Source organism: Solea senegalensis, linkage group LG3 (genome assembly GCF_019176455.1).
Source record: "Solea senegalensis isolate Sse05_10M linkage group LG3, IFAPA_SoseM_1, whole genome shotgun sequence".
NCBI lineage: Eukaryota > Metazoa > Chordata > Actinopteri > Pleuronectiformes > Soleidae > Solea > Solea senegalensis.
Window position 1 is genome coordinate 25,376,273 of NC_058023.1, and position 27,332 is coordinate 25,403,604.

The 27,332-nt window shown below is 41.7% G+C and overlaps 5 protein-coding genes across 8 annotated transcripts in view; 3 read left to right on the plus strand and 2 right to left on the minus strand.

The window, feature by feature from the left end:
* Window positions 1–561: 561 nt before the first annotated feature.
* On the minus strand, window positions 562–4,055 carry alg10 (ALG10 alpha-1,2-mannosyltransferase). Its single transcript, XM_044020252.1, has 3 exons — window positions 3,698–4,055; window positions 2,798–2,995; window positions 562–2,712 (listed from the first exon to the last, which is right to left on the minus strand). The coding sequence occupies exons 1-3, from the start codon at window positions 3,860–3,862 to the stop codon at window positions 1,651–1,653; spliced, it is 1,425 nt and encodes a 474-aa protein (XP_043876187.1). The 5' UTR covers window positions 3,863–4,055; the 3' UTR covers window positions 562–1,650.
* A 235-nt stretch (window positions 4,056–4,290) lies between these two features.
* Window positions 4,291–6,183, plus strand: tprkb (Tp53rk binding protein). Its single transcript, XM_044022276.1, has 4 exons — window positions 4,291–4,518; window positions 4,611–4,733; window positions 5,150–5,326; window positions 5,634–6,183. The coding sequence occupies exons 1-4, from the start codon at window positions 4,378–4,380 to the stop codon at window positions 5,718–5,720; spliced, it is 528 nt and encodes a 175-aa protein (XP_043878211.1). The 5' UTR covers window positions 4,291–4,377; the 3' UTR covers window positions 5,721–6,183.
* Window positions 6,184–9,709, minus strand: srr (serine racemase). Of its 2 annotated transcripts, none has more exons than XM_044022274.1 (7): window positions 9,601–9,709; window positions 8,641–8,821; window positions 8,374–8,555; window positions 7,522–7,652; window positions 7,124–7,272; window positions 6,939–7,028; window positions 6,184–6,574 (listed from the first exon to the last, which is right to left on the minus strand). In XM_044022274.1, exons 2-7 carry the CDS (start codon window positions 8,816–8,818, stop codon window positions 6,333–6,335), a joined length of 972 nt encoding a protein of 323 aa, XP_043878209.1. In that variant the 5' UTR covers window positions 8,819–8,821; window positions 9,601–9,709; the 3' UTR covers window positions 6,184–6,332. The 2 variants fall into 2 exon arrangements, with proteins under 2 accessions (XP_043878209.1, XP_043878208.1); XM_044022273.1 differs by having other exon boundaries at window positions 8,641–8,826; window positions 9,601–9,708.
* Window positions 9,710–9,747: 38 nt separating this feature from the next.
* On the plus strand, window positions 9,748–14,133 carry trmu (tRNA 5-methylaminomethyl-2-thiouridylate methyltransferase). The gene is made up of 11 exons (XM_044022272.1): window positions 9,748–9,905; window positions 10,367–10,532; window positions 10,623–10,729; window positions 10,916–11,038; window positions 11,149–11,321; window positions 11,465–11,518; window positions 11,603–11,669; window positions 11,852–11,952; window positions 12,075–12,219; window positions 12,498–12,580; window positions 12,700–14,133. The coding sequence occupies exons 1-11, from the start codon at window positions 9,824–9,826 to the stop codon at window positions 12,847–12,849; spliced, it is 1,251 nt and encodes a 416-aa protein (XP_043878207.1). The 5' UTR covers window positions 9,748–9,823; the 3' UTR covers window positions 12,850–14,133.
* A 1,598-nt stretch (window positions 14,134–15,731) lies between these two features.
* The window catches only part of celsr1a (cadherin EGF LAG seven-pass G-type receptor 1a), an 85,069-nt gene continuing 73,468 nt past the window's right edge, over window positions 15,732–27,332 (plus strand). For all 3 annotated transcript variants that reach the window (XM_044021208.1, XM_044021210.1, XM_044021211.1), the window contains exon 1: window positions 15,732–19,467. In XM_044021208.1, coding sequence (XP_043877143.1) covers window positions 15,939–19,467 — 3,529 coding nt within the window. In that variant the 5' untranslated portion in view covers window positions 15,732–15,938. The remainder of the gene's footprint in view (window positions 19,468–27,332) is intronic.

Consider the following 27,332-nt stretch of genomic DNA (forward strand, 5'->3'; position numbering starts at 1 on the left):
GTTCATGTTCTCATTGTGGGTTCGTCGTGCTTTGTTTTGTAGCGCCATCTAGTGTCTGACTCACGACATGGACGACCATGTGCGTCACAGAAAACCATAACAGAACTGTTCAACGGCACAATAACCCTACCTAATGTATGAACATTTTTATTTTTTTTTAAACTTTTTTAAAAAATACAACTTATTTTCCCTATGGTCTGCACATTTTTGTGGTACATTGTGTAAATTAAATTTACTAGACCACTACCCAGAGCCTAAATTAACAGCATTGGTAATTATCAAAATCATTAAACACACCAGCATGTTAAAACTCTTTAACTGAGATGATATTTTTAATGTAAAATATAATTATTATTGTTATCAATAAAAAAAAACCCAGACAAAATAGTAAAGCACGTTATAATTTCTAGATTAAGATGCCAAATTGTAGTTACTGACTGGCATTCTTGAACAGAAAACAGTTTTAGTGCTTAATTTCTGAGAGAAGCCCAGTAAGTAATTTGGGTATAAAAAGGTGAATTTATTTGCCAAATAGATAACATTTTAACATTTTAAAAACTCTGAGACTCATGAATCATTTTATTCAAAGTATAGGGGACACAGTATACAGATGGAAGGACATGTATTGTGTAGAACATAGAACAGGCAAATCAAACACAGACACATTGACAAGACTCAATATAAATATCACAAATGATGAATTACACTTTTACAATTACACTGATACTGATTAGTTAAGAAAATTGACACAGAAATTCTCAAAACATCACAGGAAATGTCCACTTGAGAATGAAAACAAAATCAAACAGAAACTTAGAGACTTTAAGATGACATCACTGATTAAGATTAAACCATAAAAAACACAGACAGACATTTACAGGAACATATTTCTGAATCACCTCAAATGGATTCTCATGGCTTTGCAAATTACAAATCAATGTAAAACTGGAAAAATATTACCAATAAAAACTAGAACTGCTTTCATAATTTAATCCATAAAGTTGTCTGTGTTCTTCACTGGCAAAAAAAGCATTTTTGGTCTCTTGAATCATATTTACATGTTTCATATCAACAGTTATCTATTCACAGATTGATTCACATTTACAGTAGAAAAGTATTTGCCACGAGAAAAGTACACATGGTCTCGTTAGTTGCAAAAACAAACAAAAAAGACCCTGTCACAAAGTACATTTTTTCATCCAGGTGAATTTACATTTAAGAACCATAGACACAAGTTCTTTACATTGTAAATTCAGATCAGATCCAATGAATTCACTTCACTTGTGTCATCTAAGCCAAAAACTTAATTATTCATTATTATTACTGAATTATTTTTTAATTTAATTATTGGTCATATTCACAATTGATTCACAATCTTGCTTTGATTTTCAGGCGTGTTGTGTTTTTTATATAGTTATAGCCATTGATTGAATATAAAAAAGTGAAAGTAGTCTTCCAGTCTGAACTGCCATTGTGAAGCCTTGAGATTTTGGATTGGAGCCCATGAAAGTTTTTGCTAACACAAATTCACCAAAACTGGAAGACTATGTCCATTTTTTAAAAATATAATCTTTAGTCATAGCTCTGGGAAAATCCCTAAAGTCCAGTAACCCATGATCAATCTGACACTCCTTGACTTGCCTCTTGTTTTCACCACATGAACCTCTGTGTGGCTGTGCTGTCGGGCCAGAGGAAAGTCTTGGAGAGGAAAATGTAAATTGTGGCGGCATTGACCACAATGTAGAGGAGAAACTCTGCAATGAGTCTGGGAAGTGAAGGCAGAGGCATGTGCAGGCGGTACATCAGGTAGGGAACAATAAAGTACCTGAACTCCAGCAGCTTCTGGGGAACCATGGCTGCCAGGAGACAAACCACGAAAGCCAAAGTCCAGAACAGCGAGCGTGACTTGAAGGAGTCGAGGAAATTCCACCCAGCAAACACGTACACTGGGATGAGGAGGAAAGGGATCAGCTTGTGCCTCTGGTAAATATTTTTCCACACATAGAAAGGAAAATGGCGGTTGTCTGCCAGGAGATATTTGTGAATGAAAGTGAACTTCCACACCAAGAGCAAGCAGACGCCAGTGACCAAGAGGAAGAGCAAAGGCTGCTTTTTCAGAGCCTGCAGGAAGCGGAGGACACGGTGGTAACAAAGTGAGACGGGGCCGGAGAAAAAAAGGGTGAAGCAGAAGAAGTAGAAGAGTTGAGGGAAGTTTGGGCAAGCCTCGTGACTCGTCCTGTCACCCACCACAATTCCATCATTCAGCAGCACAAACACAAGGAAACCAATGCCAACCACTGCATAAGGCCAGGTCACCAGTAGCACTGCCTTCACATGACCTGGGGAGGTGATGAACTCCAGCATGAACAGTGTTATTTTCTTAACTCCACTGAATGACAGAGGAACTTGAGACGGTGGAGATTTCTCATCCCTCTTTTTCGTGTGCTCCACCTTCCAGGCTTCATCCATTTTGGCGGCCACCAACGTGCCTGCACAGAAGGCCACCCAGATGATGTTAGACTGGCGGAAGAGCACGGAGCAGACACCCAGGACAGCTGAGGCCTTGTGGCAGCCATAGAGAGTCATGAGGTATGTGAAGAGGATGAAAAAAGTAGATCCGGCGTCAGTGTAGTAGAGGAAGTTGAAGAAATACAGCACAGGGAAGGTGGACAGAGACAGCGCTGATAGCAGACGGCGTGAGGACGTTCGTGTCTGGTAGAGAAAATAAAAAGAAGCTGGTGTCAGAAAACAAAAACAGCAAACAACTGATGCAGGGTTACAAAGACTCTGGTTTTACCTTCTCTCTGAGGTGCAGCTTACAGATGAGCAGATAGATCAGGTAGAAGTTTCCACAGTTGAAGAGCACGTTGATGAATCGCAGCATGGCCGTGGAACATGCCATCTCACCTGTGAGGTCAACGAGCCACGCCACGGGCTTGATGACTCCAACAGAGATGAGGTAAAGACCCGGCAGTGTGGTGATCATTGGGTCCCACTACACAAGAATTAGCACCATGTTAAAAGGAGCACTACACCAATTTTACACATGGAAATAAGTCCACTTGTCCCTTGTCAAGTCAAAGTAATAATAAATGTATTAGATTAGGTTGTTCTAGACTCATGTCATCCATCATTCACCCTGTTACAGTGACTAGAATAAAATGTTTGAACTGCTTTTGGATCGTCTGTTTAATTGTGCATCACACACTGTTGTGTGAACCAGCAACACCAAAATGACTGTGGCTTTTGAATGATATAACTGTGCATATTATAACATTTACTGCTTCTATGTGAAAGCAGTACATTTTAGGGATAGTCAACTACTGGTTTGGATATCGGACAGATAAAAATTGACATAATCAACAAAAGCTGAGTCATGCTTGGGCTGTTTATTTCTTCTTTTTGGGAGAACAATATTTGTTAAACAGTTGGGAAATTATGCATCTGAGTAATGTAAGGCTTTAAAGGTTACTTTAAAGCAGAGTTTGTAAAGAAGAGGCTTGAACAAGGTAAACTGCATGTAAACTACAGTACGTTTAGCCACGCACACGACATTAATGTCATTCTATTTATGGAGATTAGGAGCTCTATAAGCTGCCACACAGTGATAGATGACAAAAGCTCTGATGTTAGCTGTCCTTAATCCGTTACACAATGACTGAGCCGCTGCACACAACCGTGTTTTTTTTTTTTTTACCTCGTTGAATTTTCCATGACAGTATTTCTGAGCTTGCGGGACATGGAAAATCTCGTCCATGTACGGTTCCCTCTGCTCTCGGGTGACTCTGGAGAACAACAGACACGAGGCTAAAAAGTTGACACTGCAGAGAGCAGTGAAGATGTAGCCTTCAAATGTATCCATCTCTGATGAGCAGAGTCGATGTAAAAGTGAATCTAGTCCAAAAGCTAACCGTTAAAATGATGTGTAAACCGCATATCGACGACGAGAAACCGGTTAAATCCAGTGCAGTGTCCGTTTAAAGAGAAAGTGATCGAGTATCTCCTGTAGTTGCTTTTTTTTAAGAACGGAAGAGTTTAGAATGTTGACAGCTGGATGGTACGCTTCTGAAATGCGGCCGGAACCAAAACACTTGGTGTAAACATTAGTTCCTGGGCTGCGCTAAATGGTTTAACACAATCATTTCATGAAGTAGTGACGATCACAGCGACTCATATGATTATCCATTTAATTTACAATATTAAAAACTTTTTAAAATGTATTTTTCTTTTCCAATGGGCTATTTTCCCCCAAAGAGGAAACGCCGTGTCAAGCGGTGTTACTGTGTTATGGTTCCCACTGAGCACAAGCGCACGTGAAACGCGGTGATATCTAACTTTACTGTAATATATCATTTTTATCACATGTTTTTTTAAATTATGCATCTAACGCAGAAACTGGAACTTTTCCCCGACCAAAGAGTGACTCAGACTCTTTTCAAAGAGGTGAAAAATGCAGCAGAGTTGAGACAAAGTGCTGTGGAGGGCACAATAAGTGGGGCTTTGATCAACCCTACAATGGTAAGATGTTATATTACTTGATTTTTATTGTTTTTATCAGCAGTTCTTTTCATTTGAACGCGGTGTCTTTAAACGCTGTGCCTCATTTGCAGCTGGTGGACCCCTTTCAAGTGATGGTCGCTGCCAACAAAGCTGTTCACTTCCAGAAAACCGGGAAAATGAAAACGAGAAGTCTTTACTCAGAGATTATTTTCAACCTGTCGCCTACTAATAATGTAAGTACACAAACTAGTTTATTAATAATGCCTTTTGTAATCCCCATAAATTATACAAGTTATATATATATAAATTCACTTTCACTTGTATTATTAAAGGCAATGAGGAATATTTTCTACCACTTTGCACCTTTTGTATTTGTGTCCAGTATTAGAAATAAAGGTTAGTTTTTTAGTTGCACACAAAATATATAGTCTTGCTTTATTTTGGGAGGAGAATCAGACAGATGTACATTATTTTTCTTTTCTTTCGACTCTGTCGTTGCATTTGTGTCACGCATAAGTTGTTTTGTTTCAAGTCTGAGAGTCTCTGGTCCAGAAATTGTTGCCAATAGGCCTATGCAGTATTTCAACCAAAGACAGATTTAACCGTCAAAATCACAGGTGTTCATGTTTTTATGCCTGTGATTGTACAGATCTCGGAGGCTTTCAAGAGGTTTGGGATCTCAGATGCAGACGACTCTGTAATGATCGTCGTGGTTCATGACAAAAACGAGACGCAGCTCCCGCAAGATATCGCAGCCAAGGTGGATGGACGTCAGGTTCCTGTGGAAGACGTTTCCTCACTGTCAGACCCTGCAAAGATCAAAAAGGTTCATTATCATTGCTTTAATTCCTGTAACCCTTTACATAGTATTTCAACTAATACTCACGTCTGTGTTTTTGATTTGATACGTATTTATGTCAAATATACTGCCTATCACAGATGCAGTCATATATGTAGTATGTTTTTCTCTGCATATGCTCCTATTAGGTAAGACATTGATACATGTAGTCAATTTTCGTCTGCTTCCTCTGTAGTAATGTATTTGTTTACCTAACTATTTGCTCTTTGGTAATTTTTGGATACATTTCAGAAGCATTTTTTTTTTAAAGTTATTTTTTCCCTATCTATTTCAGCTGTATAAAATCACTCCCCAGGAAGAAAAGTGTGGGACGCTACTGGATGCAGTTGTTTGCAGAATGGCCACTAAAGACGTCATGTAGCTATAAATTGAACCAGAACATTATGTCATGCTGATTTTTTGTAATTCCACTAAATTATGTCAGGCCTGTTAATATTATATAATTTTGAATTCAGTGAAAACTTAAAATATCGGCTCTAGAAAAGTTTTATTTGGAGTTAAATGTGTTTTTTCAACGTCTTCATGAGCTTGTGTTGATTCCTGCGTCTCTATATCAAGATCACCCTAACACACAAGGAAAAAAAAGGTTTAGGACAAATTTAGCATCATACTGAGTTCAGCAGATGCAATCGTTTCTGTGTGTCAGTAGTGGTATACAATAAATACAAAGTGCTACAGGCTAAATATAATCAAGGTCTCTAGGCTAAATTTCAGACTCTGTCAACCTAAGAAGAAAAGAATATATAATGTACTGGTTGTCATAAAACTTGGTGCACATTTTGACAAAAGTGTATTGGGATGAAAAACATTTGTATTCATCAAAATAAAAGAAAAAGTACTTTATTATTTCTTTAAAGGATATTGTGTCGCTTCAATTGCTTATATTGATAAATTCACAATAAGTTCACAATGTTGGCACAGACTTCACTGAAAGACTCGAATTAATCACATAAAAACGAGCCCAAGATGCTCATCAGTCTGGGAAGTTGGTGAGCTCGTCCTTTCCAATGTTTCCTCCACTGAGGATGCACACAACACTCTTCCCTTCCAGATCGGGTATCTTGTTGTTAACAATTGCAGCAAAGGCAGCAGAGCCTGATGGCTCCACCACGAGTCCCGCCCTGTAGAGAGAGGACACCGCCGCTTTGATCTCGTCATCATTCACCAGGACAATCGCCTCCACGTAGCGCTGGCACAACTCGTAGGGCAGCCTGCCTGGGATCCAAAGGTACAACATTAGCTGCAACATGGTTTTTAGTGATAATGCAGTATTTTTCAATCACGAACAAGCTAAACACTCTTGTTTTTTTCATTTAATTGTTGGCAGAATATGACGATAAATGTGATGAAAAAAGTTGGAGTAGGTTTTATGGATTTTACAAAATCCATAAAAAGTAGTAAATTGCAATTACTTTATAACACAATACAATTATTTTCTCACTTTGATCAAAGCTTCATGCCAAGGGCAAATTAATAAGTTGAGATGTAAAATAAATGTTAAGTGAATGTACCTTACAGTGTAAGGTAAATTTGAGAGTTGACCCAGAGAAAAGAAGGGAGTTCCACTGAACAAAAATACCTGCAAAAGGTGGAGCGAGACCGGAGGCGATGCTCTTGGTGTCCATGCCAACAGGTTTCTTTTCAATGAAGCTTTTGTACATGGTGCAGGCTGAGTTTAAACACAAACATTTTGAATACACCCAGAGTCTGTTGCTGCACTGATTTGACAAATGATCCTTTTAACAGTTGGAAGTGAGTTTTTACCTCCTCCTGGTTCTACACCGTAGATCCTGGTCTTACTGCAGCCAGACAGTTTGATGCCCGCAGCTACGCCAGCCAGTAGCCCCCCTCCACCACAACACACCACTACCACATCAGGCTCACGGTTCACCTCCAGCACCTCGAAACCAAGACTGAACACAAAGGTTTAAACAGAAAACGGGTTAGTCGTGCCTTGACATTAACCACTGGTATCTTTTTGTTCAAAATGAAATTAGCTTATCAAAACCTGTCATATATGTGTCCATCATACACAATAAGGCAACAATAAATATCAACACGGAGTATCAAGCCAGATACAATGTCACAATGTATTAGAGAGCCGTATTGACCTCTGACAAACCTTATTTCTATTATCTAATGCATCAAGACTATTCTTTTACCTGGCATGTCCTGCTATTAAATCCAGGTCATCATACGAGTGCAGGAATGTCATGTTTTCCTCCTGAACGCATCGGTTCACCACATTCATCAGACTGGTGGTGGGAACTCGCTCCACCTCCACCCCAAAGCTCTGAGAACAAAAATAAATGTCTCTTTTATGGCTGAGAACAAACACATCTGAAAGAATGCATCACAAAAAATGATTTATGAAAAGTGTTATGTAACATGTTTTCACTAGGTATGATGGCAATTTATGACTTGGAAAAATGTCTCAAATAAGAAACATTTACGTTGTCTGCATGAAGGGTGTTATATGTAAAATGTATCTAGGGTGATTTTAATAATTTTGTGTCTTGTATGACTTTCTCTTTAGGAAACAATGTATATAGTACTTTATTTGCCACTTATGGCAGCAAACTGGTTTTAGAATTATAATGTAAAACCTTGAATTACACAGTACAGTGTTCACAAAATCTCTTGAACTTTTTCATGTGTTAAGTGTTTAGGTTGTGGTTAGCACCTCCTCCCACAGTCCAAAAACATGCAGATTTGGGGATTAGGCAAATTGACCTTAGATTTGAGTGTGAGAGTGGACGGTTGTTTGTCTGTATGTAGCCCTGTGATGGACTGGGGACCTGTCCACTGTATACCCCGCCTTATGCCCTATGTCAGCTGGTATTGCCACCTACGACCCTCATGTGGGGGATAAAGCACTAGAAGATGGATTTGTATTTAAGTTGTGTAAACAAGGAATTAATATGTGATACTTCACATATTAATAATATTCCTGTTTAATCCCAGTAGTCAAGGCTAGTTTCTGTACATCAGTCAGTCAGCAGATAACTTCTGACCTGTATGAGGATGGATCTGGACATTGGGGCAGTTTCAGGCATCACCACTTTTCCCTTTGACCCATAGTGTTTTGAAGCATATGCAAAAGACTTCCCATAATTCCCAGCAGACATGGTGACAAAATGACCTCCCTTTGGTCTCCTGGCAAACTGATTGGCCACCCCTCTGATCTTAAAAGAACCTGTCAATTAAAAACACATATGTCACAAATCAGTTCAGAAAAACAGACATTTTTGAGAAAGGAAAAAGAGGTGGTTTCCTCCAACCAGTCGTCTGCATGTTTTCCAGTTTGATGTGGATGGTGCAATTGACATAAAGAGGCAGTGTGGTCTGGCACCAGGGAATCATGGGAGTGTTGATGACACCCAGAGGGCTGCTCCTCACTGTCTCCCTTGCTTCTCTCAGCAGATCCAAGGTGACGGCATCTGCGGTCACTTCACCCATGATCTGTGCTAGAAACACGTCATATCAGGAAAACCTTTGTCTTTTAAGCCAAATACAAGTTTGTTATATTCAGGGTTACATACAGTAGCAGGAAAAAGTATGTGCATAAATGTATCACAAATAATGAGATCTTCTTCAACTACGTCACAAATACTGAGAATGCAGAATGCACTTGAGCTAATATCCAAACAACGAGGGAGACTTACCCCGTGTATGGGGTAAATTGAGCTGTATGCCTAACCGTGCACTTTTATGCTAGGTTTATGACCTCGTGTTGTAGCACATAGATACCACAATTAATGTATATAACACATTTAAAATTATCTATTTTGGTCTAAACACAATTCTCACTTTCCCCATGTGGTTCTTACCTTAACAGACTTCATGAAATGGTGCCTTCCTCCTAAATATTTGGTCACATGATCAATGTTTCCTAGCAACAAGGGGTGGCTTAACTTACCCTTTGGCTCAACTTACCCCAGTCTCCCCTAATGTTTTTAGCTCAAGCACATTGTGTTTGATTATGACTTAAATGAAGAGCAGATTACCCTTTTCCCATGTACAACTAATGATATTGTAAATAAATAGTTAAGTTAAATATTTAGCGTTAATGATTTTGATTGGTCAAGAGTTGGTCTTTGTTGATGGTAAACATGTGTCCTGTAAACATGTGAAAAATTAATGGTCAATTTATTACAAAGTCTGATTCTATAACAATACAAAATGCCGCTTAACTGACGAAAAAACATGCGTTTAACATGTTCGGTTTATTTTCTACTGACCTTTTAACTTGCGCAGGCTTTTCTTTGACCAAAAAAACAAACAAGTAAGGGCTCCGTAATGATTACAGTGTTACAACATTTTCGCCCCCCCTCAGCATCTTCGGTTCCGCTTTGAGTTGTGTTTCTACGGGGACGTTGTTACGAAATGGACAAAAAAAACATGTCGCCTCTTGAGTCTTAGCTAATACATTTTACTTTGTCACGCGTGTAAAAACAGTTGAACATGGGTCTCGCGAGGCACGTCGTGTGCGCCATGTCTGGCGGCGTGGACAGCTCTGTCGCCGCATTGTTACTGAAGAGGAGAGGTGAGAAATACTGACAAATACACGCACAAAACCACCACCATCATTAGTGTCATCACAGTTTGTCATCCCACTGCACACAGGAAGAGGAAACATCATCATATCAAGTACAAGACAGCAAGCTAAATCCTAAAATCCTGTGTTAAACCAAAGACGTGCTACAAGTAAACAGATATATTCTATAAAATATCTCTACTAAGTGCAAAATTTGCTACTATACAACTTGCATACATGAAAGATATGGAAATGACTACTTATTGTTTGTTTTGTATTGTTTTAAACTGACCTGGCTCTCTTACGAAAGAGGCTATCAACAGCTGTACAGTCTGTACTGATAAAACTTTTTAATTAAATTATTAAAGCAAACAGAAATAATGTTAATTTGTAGTTCAAAAGTTCAAGACGGTCAGGACTGAGCTGTAAAATGCTGTCACCAAACATGTTTCTTGTCTTGTTGTGTGCAGGTTTTAGTGTAACGGGGGTGTTCATGAAGAACTGGGACTCTCTGGATGAGAGTGGGGTGTGCAGTACAGAGAAGGACTGTGAGGACGCATACAAAGTGTGTCGGATCATAGATATCCCCTTCCATCAAGTGTCTTATGTTAAAGAGTACTGGCATGAAGTTTTCAGGTATATGCCCTGCTCAAAACCTTAATTGACCTTGCGTTATTGTCTTTGTTATTATTTTTGCTCTCATGCGTGTGTCTTTTCCATTTGCAGTTATCTGTTGAAGGAGTATGAGAAGGGCAGGACACCAAACCCAGATATACTATGCAACAAGCACATCAAATTTAACCATTTTCACAAGTATGCCATCAACACTCTGGGTATGTTGTTGCCTCAGCAATTCCCTGCTGCCTAACATCTGTTTACCTTATTTATTTTTACCTGGAAATCAGGTGATCTGGGCAGTGGTTTAAACTTTTAAGATTGAATTAAACTGATTTCACTCCACCATACACATTTCTTGTCAAATAAGGCTTTAAACTGGGGTTTTACTGCTGTTTACTTAGGTGCCGATGCCATGGCAACAGGCCACTATGCCAGGACATCACAGGAAGACGAGGAGGTTTTCCAGCATACTCACACAGTGTCATCTACCACACCCTTCAGAGATCGATTTGAGATCAGAAATCGTAAATGTTTGACTCTTGTAAAAGTTTTTCAGTTAATTGGAACTGGTCTCAAGCCGACGTGTGACCCTCCACCAGTATTGACAGTCTTGTTTCTGTCTTCCTTGTTTTAGCGGTGAGGATGCTCAAAGGAGCAGACCTCCTCAAAGACCAAACCTTCTTCCTCAGTCAAATTTCCCAGGATGCCTTGCGGCAAACCATGTTTCCGCTAGCTGGCCTCACCAAGGACTTTGTGAAAAAGATCGCTGCTCAAGCTGGGTTTGACCATGTTCTGAAGAAGAAAGAGGTACATGCTCAACAAATGTGAAACATTACATTTAAATATAAGTTTATATTACAACAGGAGATGCTATATATGATGTATTATTTAAAAACAAGCACAACAATTGCAAGTCATAACTCATGTGAATGTACTGATGTTTTTCTCAGAGCATGGGTATTTGCTTCATTGGTGAGAGAAATTTTGAGAATTTCATTTTGGAGGTGAGAAAATTTAGAATTTAAGTATTTGATCTGCTTTAGCTATAACCTTTAAACAGATGTGTGTAAAGAATGTTGTGTTTTCAGTATCTAGAGCCTAAACCAGGGAACCTTGTCTCAATAGAGGACGGGACAGTAAAGGGAAAACACAAAGGTATTGTTTGCAGTTCATAGTTAAGACATGTGTGTTGATGTATGCAAGTAACAGAGTATATGTACTCTAACAAAATAACCCTAAAATCCCCCTTTGTGCTGTATCCTCATGTATTTCCTCTAAATTTTGATAAACTAATATGACGAAAAATGACAGTGTCCGTGTGCCACGTGTCCAAACAGGCTGGTTCACTCTGACACTGGGCCAGAGGGCGAGGATAGGTGGGCAAAAAGATGCCTGGTTTGTTGTGGATAAAGATATTACAACAGGAGACGTTTTTGTGGTGAGAAACTGCCTTTTATTAATATTATTCCTCATTTTAAAGTTTTATTTTATGCTCATCAATTAAACACTATTTGAAACTTTTTTTGTGTCTCGCTTTCCTGCTCTTCATGTGAACTTCAGGCTCCAACAACTAATCATTCATCTCTGTTTCGGGACACGATGCGGACTGACCGCTTCCACTGGCTGACAGTGGATCCTCCTCCTGAACTCGTCAAGACCCAGATGATGGATTGTCACTTCCGTTTTATCCACCAGATGCCGCTCAGTGAGTGCTGTTGTCATATGTGCTTTAGCTCTGTTTCATACACAGGTGCGTTTATGTTGTACATGTTGTTGCCTAGTTACGTAAAGCCTCCACAGTAATGGAGAGTGGATAACGTCATTAAATGGTGGCCTAAATAAAAATGTAATACATGGATTTTTATGGATTTAAGGAGAGTTGGAAGCGTTTTGCCTAATGAAAGTACTGAACACTTTTCAAAAACCATATTATATCTTAAACTAAAAATGAACCCACTATTTATATCATTTATTTTATACCAGCTCCCTGCACAGTAACTCTGAACATGGACGGCTCTCTGTGGATCTCCCTCTCACAGTCGATCAGAGCTCTGACGCCTGGACAGGTAACAGCTAACACACTTGTGCTACAGAAAACAGCCTTGTTCATTCACGTCCCATTCCTTTGTCCTTCTAAAAATGCTCATCAGTGTTTTTTCCCCTTATTGTTTAATTTCTTCCACAGTTTGCTGTACTCTATAAAGGGGACGAGTGTCTGGGCAGTGGGAAGATCATACAGCTGGGGCCGAGTGAATACACAATCCAGCGGGGCAGAGCGCAGTTGATAGCAGCGGCACAGCTGAAGGAGCAACCGACCCCAGAACCGTCCAGCTGAGGTGACCTCACAGTCCAGACACAGTGGCGTTCATAGACTCCAGATAGAGCAACACTCTTCATGTGAAAAGAGTCGCTTCCTGTATATGCCATATTGAATGGTTGACTCTGGTCTTAAAAACTCAGCTTTAACACTTCTGCAGTGTTGATGACACACAGGCTTGGTTGTTAGTTTGATCACAGATAATCCGAATTACCCTTGATAATGGCCAAGAGGAAAGGAATTGGGCTTGTAAACCAGAAGGTCATCGGTTCAAATCGCAGGAAGGGCCAAGGGCTGGGGTACCTCTGAGCAAGATACCCATCGCTCCCTAGGCACATATATGTGCCGCACACTGCTCCTGCACCCAGCTGTGTGCGCGTGTGTGTGTGTGTGTGTGTGTGTGTGTTCGTTCTCTACTGGTGATTGTGCTTGTGTGGATTCAAAAGTGTTCTAAAAGACACATGATGAATCTCAAACCTCATTCTAAAACACAGCCTCCATCCTGTCTGTTCTCTTGGTGCTTTCCTCTCTATCTTTGTCTGGAACCATTTTGTCTGTTTCTCCTCATAATGATGTTCTGCTGCTCAAAATAAGGTGTAATTATTTTTGTTCTGCTGGCTGGGTAATGATGGAGCTGATCTGATCCGTCTATTTAAGGAAAAATAACTTGGTGCTTAAAAAATCAGTTCTATATCATTTAAATAATTATGGTCTTTCTTCCCAGTTGGTTTCTATGAAATTTCATTATGATTTTATTGAATGACCATGATTTATAAACATTGGGTATAAAATGTTCACGTTGAAAACAGTCCACAAACTGAGGTTTATTTTCAGTCCTTAAGGCAACATGGGGATCGACGGACATGTGATATGACTATGCCACAGTCTTACAGATTCAGACAAATCTCCCTTCCCTTCTATTCCCACTATTACTCATGTTCATACTGAGCTAACCGCAATCCTCAACATGTCCGGAACATGTATTAATACATCTATTATGCCAGTTAAAGTCTTTTACTATTTAATGTACGCAATACTTTGGTGATCAGTATTAGCAGCCAAACATGTTTCCAAAAACAAACACGGTGTTGGCCACATTTCAACACAGTTTTAGTTATTCTAAATAATGAAAATAATTATTTAACTTATGACTGGCTGTGCATGTGTATTCTCATGTTGTAATACATGATTTTTGTTTTAAAATCAAAATGCCTTCTCTGTTCTTATTGCGTTATAGTTGCTGTGTAAATTCTAAATACAACCTTTACGAAAACGAGTGAATAAACCTTTTATTGACCTGTATATCAACTTATTTTGTCTGGAGTCATCGTGCACTCCCCGAGCACCTTATTAGGAACAGTTGTGATCCTACTTCGACGTGTGGTCATGCATCTGATCATGCACACCCAACCTCAAGGTGGATGGAGAGATGTCTGGTTTCTCATTCCTGTGAGCCAAAAACAGAAATGTGAGGCTGCAGTGGACACTGACTCATCTAAAACTGGACAGTTGAATGGCAAATGCAGCCTGGTGAATCTGGATTTGTTTGATGAGTGAAGGGTTTGGCATCAACATCGTGAATCGATGGATCCAACCTGCCTTGTGGCAGCAGTCTGGGCCAGTGCTGATGGTTTAAAGGAGTCGTAGTTTCAATGTCACATCTTGTGCCATCATTCCTTTATGATCATGATTTTCTATCATATCAAACTGGTATTATATTATATTGAAACCTTGACATAAAAAGAAAAAAAAAACAGATGTTTAACAGTGGAGGGAGGCTGTGTCCGGTAGTAGTGTGTCGTTCCATATGAAGTGCTCGGTAATAGGTTGTTGATCCACAGGGGGGCGCTATTACACAAGATTCATATTCAGGGTGAACTTGTCATTCTCAAGTCAGCGTTGTTTTTCACAACATTTTACACATTTTAATGAATCATCAGTACACAATTTAACATGATATATTGTTTGTTTCTACAGAAGGAAATCATTTTTTTTAGTTTCTCTCATAGCCATTTGTTAGCTTAATGATTTTTATGGAGAAAAACAAATTCACCAAATGTGGAAATAGAACATAGAGGCTCCAGTAACAGTAATAAATACATTGCCCATACTGAAAATGAAAAGTTTATCTTACCTGTTAAAATACGATGTATTATTATTATTATTATTATTATTATTATTAAGTACAGCAGCAGTGACATTGGATTGCAACTTTACTGTTAAAAACTGCACAAAGGAACAAACTCAAGATAAAAAGTAAAGAAGTAAAAATAAAATAGTACGATCCTCTTGCTAAGGAGAATGAAAATGAGTATGAACTGCAGTGTAATAATCAGAGCAACAACAGTACACACAGGTGTACATCACCGTTTTATAAAACAGAACAATGTACATGTAATGATAATGATGAGAAGAGAGCTCACCATGAACACTAAACAAAATAATAACTCTGTAATAACTACATCTTTAACATCTTTAATTTGCACTGAAAACATATTTAAACAATGATGTTCACATCTTTTTTTTATTATTATTTAACTATCATGGTCGAACAGCTTCTGATGTAAATTTTCCAAGAAAGTAAAGTTGATGTCTGAGTTCAACTACTTTGAATGACTTTTAAACTGTGTTTTAATACAGAGACACTAGAGGTTGGGGACAGAGGGACACTCAAAACAGGCGTCTGAATGTTTCCTAACTCTCCGCATTGTAATAACAATGCGCTTGTGCGCACTGGGCCACTTCCTAAATCTCCATGAGAAAAAGAATAAAGAAGACCCCCTCACCCCCGCACACCCCCAACCCTCTCGTGAAAGCGTCCCGAGGGGGGAACACAGCAGGTTTATGGTAATAAGCAACCGAGGAGGAGGAGGAGGAGGCGGAGGAGATCCACGGAGCCATTTTGTACTCATTTTAAACTCAGTGTGGTTTTAACGCAGCCGCCGTGCGCTCTGGATACAGTGAGACTATGGATACCAAGCGTCCTTTTCCACGCTGAAACTTCACAATGAGGGATAAAAGTAAAGCGCGGTGTTGGGAGAGGGAGAGTTAATGCGTCCGTGGAGGTGTTTTGGTCAAGTTGAGTGGGCTTTGGCAGGTTTGAAAGCATGGAATCACCGTTCTGTTGGATTTGGCTCTGTGTCCTGCTCAGCGCGCCGCTTGATGCGGGATGTTTGGAGATGCACCTTTCTGAGACTTCACAGCCTGGGACGCTTTTGGCAAACCTGTCACTGGGACCTGGATGGACTTATAAATTAGACAGGACTTTATCCCACAAATCCACCCAGAACCTTCTTCAAGTGGGGACACAGGATGGAATCATCCGGCTGTCCCGAGAAGTTCAGTGCGCGCACACACCGAGGAACCCTGCGCCTGTTTATTTCAGAACAGGTTCCTCCACCTCTGGGGATGTTATCTTGACACACTTTAACGTGTTTATCCACGGCCAGGACTGTTTTATTAAATACAAGAGAAGGAAAGTATCAGGTGAGCCAGACATTCACATTAATCACCTTTCCAAACTGAAGGCAACTTCCTGCTTACCCGCAGGTAAATTGCTGTTGAATGTAACAGAACTGTTGCCTGCGTTTGCGTGGAACACTGCTTTTTTGGACACTGGATGTGCCGCGAAAGACTTTGTTGCAGTGTTCAGACGTGGGGATTTGTTCCTGGCCAGTGACTTGTGTCTCGAGGACATTGAAAAGCCCAAAGTGAACTTGCAGTGCACGTTGCGCAGCGAGCGACTCTCTGTGCAGCTGAGCGTGACCCTGGTTAAAGTGCCTACACAACACGGATCCTTACCGCAGATCGTGCAGAAAGAGTCTGTCAGATCGAACAGCAGGGGGAAGCGGCAGGCGAACGCGTCACCCCAGTTCCAGCTCCCCAACTATCAGGTGTCCGTGCCCGAGAATGAACCCGCGGGCACGCGCGTTATCACCCTGAAAGCCACTGACCCGGATGATGGAGAGGCTGGGAGGCTGGAGTACAGCATGGAAGCCTTGCTTGACAGCAGGTCCAATGACTTTTTCAACATCGATTCCCAGACAGGGAGCATAACAACCGTGCAGGCATTAGACAGAGAAGTCATAGACACCCATGTTTTTAAAGTCACTGTGTCAGACCATGGCACCCCTCAAAGATCAGCCACTTCTTATCTAACTGTCACTGTGAGCGACACTAATGATCACACGCCGGTGTTTGAGCAAACCGAGTACCGTGTCACCATCCGGGAGAACGTAGAAGTGGGTTTTGAAGTGATGACAATCCGGGCGACGGACGGCGATGCCCCCTCCAATGCCAACATGATTTATAAAATTGTCAACAGTGAAGGAGTTAACGCTGTGTTTGAAATCGACACCCGCAACGGTCTAGTGAGGACCAGAGAGAGGCCTGACAGAGAGACCCGAGCCCAGTACCAGCTGATTGTTGAGACTAATGACCAGGGCAAAGACCCAGGTCCCCGCAGCGCCACCGCCACGGTGCACATCTCAGTGGAGGATGAGAATGACAACTACCCACAGTTCAGTGAAAAGAGGTACGTTGTCCAGGTCCCAGAGAATGTGGCAGTCAACACTAAAATCAAACAGGTGGTGGCCACAGATAAAGATGAGGGCAACAATGCCAAAGTCCACTACAGCATAATCAGTGGAAATGTTAAAGGACAGTTCTACATTCACTCTCCCACTGGTGTGATCGACGTTATCAATCCTCTGGACTATGAGATGATTCGGGAGTATAACTTGCGAATTAAGGCTCAGGATGGTGGCAGGCCCCCACTGATCAACGGCACCGGGATGGTGGTGGTGCAAGTGGTGGATGTTAACGACAATGCCCCCATGTTTGTTAGTACACCTTTCCAAGCCACTGTGCTGGAAAACATGGCTATTGGTTACTCTGTGATCCACATTCAAGCCATCGATGGTGATTCGGGAGAAAACGCTCTTCTGGAATATCGGCTCACTGACACCACACCTGGTTTTCCATTCACCATCAACAACAGCACGGGCTGGGTCACTGTGAGTAGTGAGCTGGACAGAGAGACCACCGACTTCTACACATTCGGCGTGGAGGCAAGAGATCATGGGATACCTGTGATGTCCTCCTCTGCCAGTGTCAGCATTACGGTGCTTGACGTGAACGACAACGTGCCCACGTTTACAGAGAAAGTTTACGCCCTGAAAATTAATGAGGATGCTTTTGTGGGCACCAGTGTGTTGACCGTAACAGCTGTTGACAGGGACGTGAACAGCGTTGTCACCTATCAGATCTCCAGCGGCAACACCAGGAACCGCTTTGCCATAATGAGCCAGAGCGGTGGTGGTCTCATCACCTTAGCTCTTCCCTTGGACTACAAACAGGAACGACAGTACGTCCTGACAGTCACAGCCAGTGATGGGACACGCTATGACACGACACAGGTGTTCATCAACGTCACGGACGCCAACACGCATCGGCCCGTCTTTCAGAGTGCCAACTATCAGGTGATGCTCAGTGAGGGAGAACCGGTGGGCACTCATGTGGCGGTGATCAGTGCAACAGACGAGGACACGGGGGAGAATGCTCGCATCACATATGTGATGGAAGACAATGTTCCACAGTTTCAAATTGATCCAGATACAGGTGCCATCACAACACAAATGGAGATAGACTATGAAGACCTGGCGTCCTACACAATAGCTATCATTGCAAAAGACAACGGCATCCCTCAAAAGTCTGACACCACGTATGTGGAGATTATCATCCGGGATGCTAATGATAATGCTCCTCAGTTCCTCAGAGACATGTACCAGGGGAGTGTATTTGAAGATGCACCTTTCTACAACAGTGTTCTCCAGATCTCTGCGTCAGACAGAGACTCGGGTCCGAACGGCAGGTTGAGCTATACATTTCAGGGTGGCGATGATGGAGATGGGGATTTTTTCATCGAGCCTTACTCTGGTATCATCAGAACTGCTCGCAAACTGGACCGGGAGAATGTTGCAGTGTATGATCTCCGGGCTTTTGCTGTGGATAAAGGAGTTCCACCACTGAAAGCTTCTGTTCCCATTCATATTGTAGTGCAGGACATCAATGATAACGCTCCAGTGTTTAAGGAGGACGAGCTTTTTATTGACGTGGAGGAGAACAGCCCGGTCGGTTCCGTCGTGGCCCGCATCACTGCAGTCGATCCCGACGAGGGCACCAATGCTCAGATCATGTATCAGATCGTAGAAGGGAATATCCCCGAAGTTTTTCAACTGGACATTTTCAACGGTGACCTCACTGCACTCACAGATTTGGATTATGAGACCAAAACCGAGTATGTCATAGTGGTCCAGGCCACCTCAGCACCACTGGTGAGCAGGGCCACAGTTCACATACGCCTGGTAGACATGAATGACAATGTTCCCGTGCTGCAGAACTTTGAGATTATTTTCAACAACTACGTCACCAACAAGTCAAACAGTTTTCCATCAGGAGTAATAGGAAGGGTCCCAGCTCATGATCCGGACGTGTCGGATAAACTGCGGTACAAGTTTGAGTCTGGAAATGAGCTCCGCCTGCTACTTTTGAATGAGGACACTGGGGATCTGAGGCTGAGCAGGGACCTGGACAACGACAGGCCCCTGGAAGCCCCAATGACCATATCCGTCTCAGGTGAAGTTCAGTTTTTTTTTTCCATTACGAAGTTCTCACTTTTTTGTGTTAGTTACATGTGTTATTACATGCAAAAAAAAGAGATAAAATATGTGAAATTGGCAGGTCTCGCTTGGTGTTTAGTCATCATGGTGGTGTGTCATTAAACTGCAGAGTCAATGTGGAATTTTCTCTTGAACAGACACAGAGGGCAGGTTTCGGTTGTGCTGTTGATGGTATGCTCAGTGAGTGTTTGCTGTAGGCTCTGTGCAGGATCCGGTTGTGCTACTTTTGTGTCATTTGGGTGAATAATGAATTATGTGCAAGTTGTTGGTTTGGGTAATAAAACGTGCAATTAGCAGAGCTCCCTTATAAGAGAGGTGCTTTGTTGTTGCAGAGAGGCAATGAGAAAGGCACATGCATACACTGCAAACATGTGCACACTCATAAATTTCCCTCTTAGAGCCCATATAGGCCGCTTTCTTTGAAGAGGCTTAGGATTTTTGGCCCTTTGTAGGTGCATGGCAGGGAGGCTGGTGAACATATAGAGGCAAGATGTTCCACAAATGTTGCATGCCTTTGCTTTGTGAAGTACACCTTCTTTTAATAGAAGACGTTTTCGATCCAGAATTGTGTTTGTGCAGGGTTTTCTTTAATGAGGAAATGAATTGCAAGGCCTGTGAGTTCATGCTGCAAGGTCACGCACAAAGAATTTGTGTTAAGTTGATTTCTTTTTTCTCCCCACTACAGAAGCAGACTTTGTTCTTTTAAGTTAAAGATTAGACAAATGCAAACACCTGGAAATTCACACCTAAACTGCTTTAGGTAACGAAGAGGCAAACGGCACTCACACTTTGACGCACAAACACGAGACGAAAGCAAAGTGATATTAATCAGGCAGTTGGAGGCAGGTGGAATAATCTAATACCCTGACAGAATAACTGCCCTGGCACTTACTGACAGCTGCTTGCCCCGTCTTTCTTTCTTTCTTTCTTTCTTTCTTTCTTTCTTTCTTTCTTTCTTTCCTTCTTTCCTTCTTTCTTGCTTTCTCTCTTTGTCAGCTGCTGTTCAAACCACATTAAGCTTGAAAATGGGCATGCAGCCCAACACAGCTCTCCTGCTCCGAGTGTCATCTGATCATCTCTCTGCACTAAAGAATGCCAGCATATCACACATTAAGTCGGAATACAAATGAGCTGCTGTGGAACAAACGGCATCAGGATCAGGGCAGACCACATTCCCAGGTTGTGAATCTAATCAAGTCTGGGCTTAGTTCATGACTCTGGGTCATTATGACAGCTACTTTTTATACGTTGATACATTTTTTTAGTAGTTACTTTATTTCCTCCTTTAATAGGTAAGTTACTTTTGGCAAAGTTAGTGTCTTTCTCCAGTCTTTAGCTGGACTTAAATGTGCATTGTACAGAGCCCACATTACAGGGCAGTTGAAGGCTTTCACCAGATCTCTCTTCATTTACCTCATCATTGGTTTTCCTTAAGGACTTGTGTCTTTCCTTTGTCATGAAAACAGAATGTCCTTTTCTAAATTCCTTTCATAGCTGTCATAGAGTAGACGACCCGCTGAGCTTTTCAAGAGCCAGTAACTGACCACAGTGGTTACTGCCCCAGTGGCCCAATAGCCCCTCATTTATTTCCTCTCGATTCGTGTTTGTCAATAACAGCCGACAGGGCTTGCAGTATCCTTGACAACAGTGACCCCGCGGTGATCCCAAAGGGGGTGGACCTCTTCATTAGTTATAGTCAGAAACACACACACCCTTACACACACACGTATACAGTATATGTATGTACAGCAAGTCCTGATTAAATGAGAATCAAGTGCATGTATGCCAAACACAGATTATTGTAAACATAAAGACCTGCACTGTTGAAATCAAACCCAAACTGCTTTCTAATCAAAAAGGCAGTCCAGTTTACATTCATCAGACATAGAAAACAAATCGGAGTCTTCTGCAGTTAGTTTGTGAGACGACTTGACCACGATGGACACTAATACAAAAAATTCAATTCATTTTCCACTGTTCCTAGTTCACACAACACAATCTACTTTCAACTGGAAGAGCTAAATCGTCCTGTTTCAAATGCCAGGTGCAGGATTCCACATCTCATCTGATGTTAAATGTTCTTCAGCAGACAGTATGCTCTCAGTTAAGGTTTAGGAAGAGCTCTAAACCCCCCCCCCCTTCACAGTGGTTCACCCTGATGTCAAGTGTCCCGTAGCGTTACAGCTGTTGTCTTGACCTTTCAGTCCAGCGTTGATGGGAGAGGAAAGCCTGGGATTGGTAAACTAACAGCATGCTTAACAAGCACTAAGAGACAAACCTCTGCTTGTGTATTTATTACCCTGGCTTCCCCTCAGAGTTTTTAGCTTTATTGGTTGTCGATGACATTTTTCTTTTGCTTTTTCACCATCTAATGTAGAGGGCGTCATGATTGACTTACTTTGTCAGGACTTGAACCCCTTAAGTTCTGAGTAGATATTTGTTTATGTTGTTTTAATACTCAGATAGGTCTTGATCCATCTTAATGTTTCTTGGGACCACTCACTGCCCCTGTACCTGCTCACATCTGCTCGTGTGTGATGAGACAGTCGGGGACGCGTGAGCTTCATTGTTCCACATTAACGCTGATCACTGTGAAGCGAGAGTTGATATTGTTGTTTGACTCATGGCATAACCGGAGGTGGTGAAATTGCCATCTGTCACAAAAAGGACACTTTTTTCTCTCCTTTTGACATCCACTTAATCAACGTTCATCTTTGCACCTGTACACTTCTTGAAAAAGGTGCTTTTATTCTGGCGAGCAGAAGGCCTGAGAATGTTTCTCAAGCCCTCTGCTGAAACACAAGAATGCCCTGATAACTCCTGAGATACACTCACTTAACACACTCTGCTAGCCACAACACTGTTCCATCTGTCCCCCCACCCTACTTGTGTGTATGTGTGTCGGACTGTAGCTCGCCGGTTTGATAGCTCGGGGCTATGTGTTCTCACTGTAAGAGAACACATAAGCTCTTATCTGTGCTTGTTAAATTTCACTTAAAACCTTTGGAGTTTTCAGTCTGTTTTCTAAAAGATGAGTATCTGTCAATTTCTTTTGACCGCTCTCAGTCGCACAGAATCAGAGAGGTGCAGTGTTTCCTTGCACTACACCTGTACCCACTTCAGCCCCACCACCTAAAGCCAATATTTACAAGCACTTAAGTGGCTTGTGTTGTTAGTAAGCCTTAGGTTTATTTCTTTAAATATTTATTAAGACGTTATCAAAAAGGAACGCTTGATTTTAATCATGCTTGAAGTGACTTCTCGCTTCTGGGAAAATATGTTTGCATACAAGTCGAAGTTGATGCTGAGGAATTAATTTGTCATGGCTACAGTACGCGGGCTTAAAGGACGCTATTCCACAATAAAATAGGCAGTATGTGTGTGACACTGTGTGTTAAATTTGCCAGCAAATGCTGTCAGAGCAACCCTGTGGAAATCCATCCAAATCTCTCTCTTGTACCCTTTCCCAAAAATCATGTTAAAACACATAATTAAACAGGTTTTTGATGAGTGGGAATGTGTTTCATCAACAGTTGCTCCTGGGGTCTAATGACCCGTCTTTGGTTTTGGCAGCGAAGCAAATTCCTGCGTCATTTACTGCACAGCTCTGTGGCACGTATTCATCTTCCAGCCATGAGTATATAAATAGCGTGGATGTTTGTCGCTATCCTTTTGACTTCTTTGAACCGTGCTCAATAGTTTTTGTTATATATGAAATATATCAGTTACATGAGGGACTGAAGTAGTGAAGGATTGAGTGTGAATCACTACATTCTAGCTGTTTTCCCACTCCCTGATAGGCAAAGGGCATCACCTAACGTGCACTTGACATTTTTTCCCCTTTTGTGAGGAAACACTTCATAGGTGGAGTCTAAACAGCCAAATGTTTGAGCTTGCATGAACTGGCTGTAGGTAGAGTCGTGCTATATCACTCTGATAACGACATTTGCACATTTTTTCTTAAACGATTAAAAATGATTGATGCTCATTCATTTTTTTCCACCCCGGCTCTGATCTTTTTTCTTACCCTGGGTGAGCAGGGCAACGTGCTGCTACATGCAGTCATGCCCTCAAACCCGTCCTCCCACCCCGTCCTCCCCCATTTTCTTCCCCGCAGGGCTTTTGCTAAGCTTCCCTGCCTTCACTTTGGTTCCTAATGCGGTACAAGGAGCTGCGTAGCCCGGCTTTTTAACATTTCTTTTCTCATGCGTCCCCCCCAGTACACACAGACTCCTCCAGTATACTTAATTAGATTTCTACGGTGACACAAGCACTTCAAGCTTAGCTTAGATAAAAATGCAATCTGCCACTGCACTCAGTGGACTTCCACTGATAGGCCACTTGACCACAGCTTTTATTGTTTTTATGAGGGAAAATGTTGATTGTCTCTTCTTTATAGGGAACTTTTACACTTGTGCAAGAATGTTGGACTTGACGTTTTGCATTGAATCACATTTTTGCTGAGCCAAAATACTTCCTCTGTTTGTACATCATCCTCTGTCCTTGGGATTCCTTTGCTTTCAAATCATTATTTGGCCCTGAAATATTGAGTCACACACGTGTCGCGGCCTTCTTTTCCTGTTTGTGCTTCTTCTCCCCTACGTCCTGACAAGAGAGAAGTGACTCCACCTTGGAGCACAGGTGTGGCGGCGATGTGCAGGCACAGACAGTGTTGCCATGTGACCTCTCACCTGTGAGATCAAAGCAAAACACGGGGTTTTACACACACTCACTCACTCACTCAGTGGTGAGAAATGACCCTGCACTCCTTCACAAGCTGTCTGACCTTAAGCTCATAGATACAACAGAAAGAAAAAGGGGTCACTGGAAGAAGGAGTGTGTGTTCAGAAGAGATGTTGTTGCCGTGTGTGTTCTCATGTGTATTTGTAACAGCAAATGAGTTCATTTGTGATTACCCACAAGGGAAACTGTCACTTTTACTCCATTTAAGTGACCTCAGAAAAAAGTACTGTAACTCTTGTGTGTATGTGTGTGTAAAGTCTACTTAGGTGGGGTCTGCCTGCAACAGCGAATGTGTTTTCTTGCTGCGGTTTGAGGGCTTGGCACCCTCAGTAAGTGATACGAGGAGGTCTCGTTCATTCCTGAGATATCACACGCATTCGTCACAAACTTTGCCCCTCACCACCTTCCCCCTTTTGTCTACTCCTTGAACATGTATCTCCGCTCCGTCCTCCAGCCCTCAGTGTCTTTGTTGTCCTGTCTGTGTGCCTTCTGAGTCCTACACGTGTTGCTTCACCATGTGCTTGGGTAGCGGTGCTGTTATTACACAGTGTAAGCTGTTCATGGTGTTGATGCTTTTCTGAGTTGTGTACGTCTTTGTATTTGTGCATACATGACTGTATAGTCTCAGTATGTCCAATAAGTAGCTAACATTAACCCTAATACAGCTAGCTGTTGTAATTAAAAGTTCATTAATAATTTAACATTATAGCGGTTGAATAAATTAGGAGGAACCTGCAAAATAAAATGTTTTGGTAACATGCTTAGAGTTTAGTATGAGCATTAGCACCTCTCGTCATTGCCATTTAGCTTACTTTAGCATAGTCTTAGCTAATTAGCAATGAATAGCTTATTTTATCTTAACTTAGCATAATCTAACCAAAATGGCATGATTCTTCTTTGTTTGTAGGCGCTTCTCTAACTCTAAGTTCCTATTTCCTCACATTTATGCTAAGCTAAGCTAATTGTTCACACTTTTTTTTAAGAAAGTTAGACTCAAAATACAGTTTTACTTTGGAGGGAAAAATAATCACAAAAAACCATACACTAGCAGCAAATCGATTCTAGCTTGTGTATTTGAACTGAAACAAAAACTGAAGATGATTTTTTTTTCGTCATTGGGAGCAGCATTCAAACAGGTGTTACTGAAAACAGTAAAAATGGTTCTTGTCGGTCCGTGTAAGTCCGGACAGTGTGACGGAGAAAAAGCACACACACTAAAACTGAGGAAACTTAAACGGAGCTCAGGGATTAATACTTTTAAGTATGTGCACCTGCGATGTTCCTTCTTGGACCTGTCAAAATGTCTGCCATGAAAAGGTTCCAAAGAGGTCTTAGCAGACGACACTTACAGTTGTCTCTTTATCTCTGGTTGTGTGCTTAATGAACGAGAAAGGAATCACATTCATGCTTTATCTTGTACAGCCACGCTGAGCTTTCATGTGTGCCTGTACGTGTACGTGTAGGGTGTGTGTGTGTGTGTGTGTGTGTGCATACAGTACATGCCCTCAGGCTTGTGTCTAGTTTGAAGCGTAAATACCATGGGTTCTGGACTGGTCACCGTTTGACTCCACTGACGTCTGAATGCTCAATTACAGGCTAGAGAGAGAAGGGGTGTTTAAGGGTCTAAGGGTGTTGTCATGCTGTCACTGCTGGTAAGACCCATTATGGCCACACAGTGAGGGTGGGATACCTTTGATGCTGCTAACAATTGTGCTAATGAAGACACTTCCCTTTAATTTGTGTGAAATATGACTGAATAATGACATAGTATGACACAAAAGATTTCTTTTCCCAGGAAAGGATGGTCCATTTTTAACACTTAACCCCCCCAAGTTATATTTTTCATCCGACGCCTTTAAATCCATTGCTACTTGAGACACCTTTCCTCCCACACACTTAATCCATGCACTGTCTCCAGCAGGAACTCTCTCCCAGCATTGTACAGGTTTCTGTCACTGAATGGAAAGTGAGCTACAATGTGTGGTATCTTCCCATCATGCAAGTGTGTTTGGTGTGGGAATTTCAAAGAGGGGTTGTTTGTTTGCAAACACCAACTCGTTGCAAGGTAAACGTGTAGAAGTGGGGGGTTTTGAAGGAGGGTTGCTCCTTTGTTTGTGTGATCATACCTGCGATTTCTTTTGCTTTCTGAATGTGTATGAAGTATGCGTGGATGTGTCATGCCCGTCATTCAGTTTGACACACGCACATGCACACACAAAGCCGGGGTTATCTCTTGGTTACCCGCTGCAGGACAGTGATTTCACCACTCAAACTCCAACAGGTTTTGGGTGGTGGAGGGGTCGTAGTTGATTGTAACCTGAAACACCTCTGGCAGTCTCTTGTTCTAATTCATTCTCTTTCACTCGAACAACGACACAATGCTCGGCTTTGTCTTCATCTCTGAGGAGGCAGGGGAAGCCAGCGGCTCATGAGTGTGACATTACATGCATCATGATGTGCGGTGACCAGCTGTAGGAATGTTAAGTTGCTGTGGTGGAGGTTGTGGGCTTGGGTTCACTTATATACAGTAGTCGGCAAGAGTGAATGACAAGTGGGACAAGGGGCTTCATGCTAGTGGCTCATATTCTGATTTTATAGGATATGTTAATGGTTACCTTTAGGAACCAGCAAGATGAACTGACAGTGGTGTCCAAATGCCTTTGCAAATTAAAAAATAACAAGAATTGCAAGAAATGTCCCAAATCATCTTTGTTTCACTGCTTATGGCTTTCATTGTTGTGTCTTCTTCATACGCACCCTTACTCAGGAACGTCTCTGCTCCCGGGGCCATGTGAGGGACACGATATTGACTTGTCAAAGCAGCCTGACAGAATTAGACCCGAGCATTCAAATGCCAGTCATGTGTATGTCGCATACCATCAGGGTCAAATTTTGTCCTGCTGTACTTTAACGATGTGTCGCACATGGGGACAAAACTGACTCCACGTGAATCTGTGTAAAATAGGCCTTTAGCGCCACCATTAAGTATTTAACTGAAGACTAGAGCTGAGTCAAGACTGCTTTTATTTACCAGTAGGGCCATAACACAGGGGCCACACAATTTATATCACACAGATT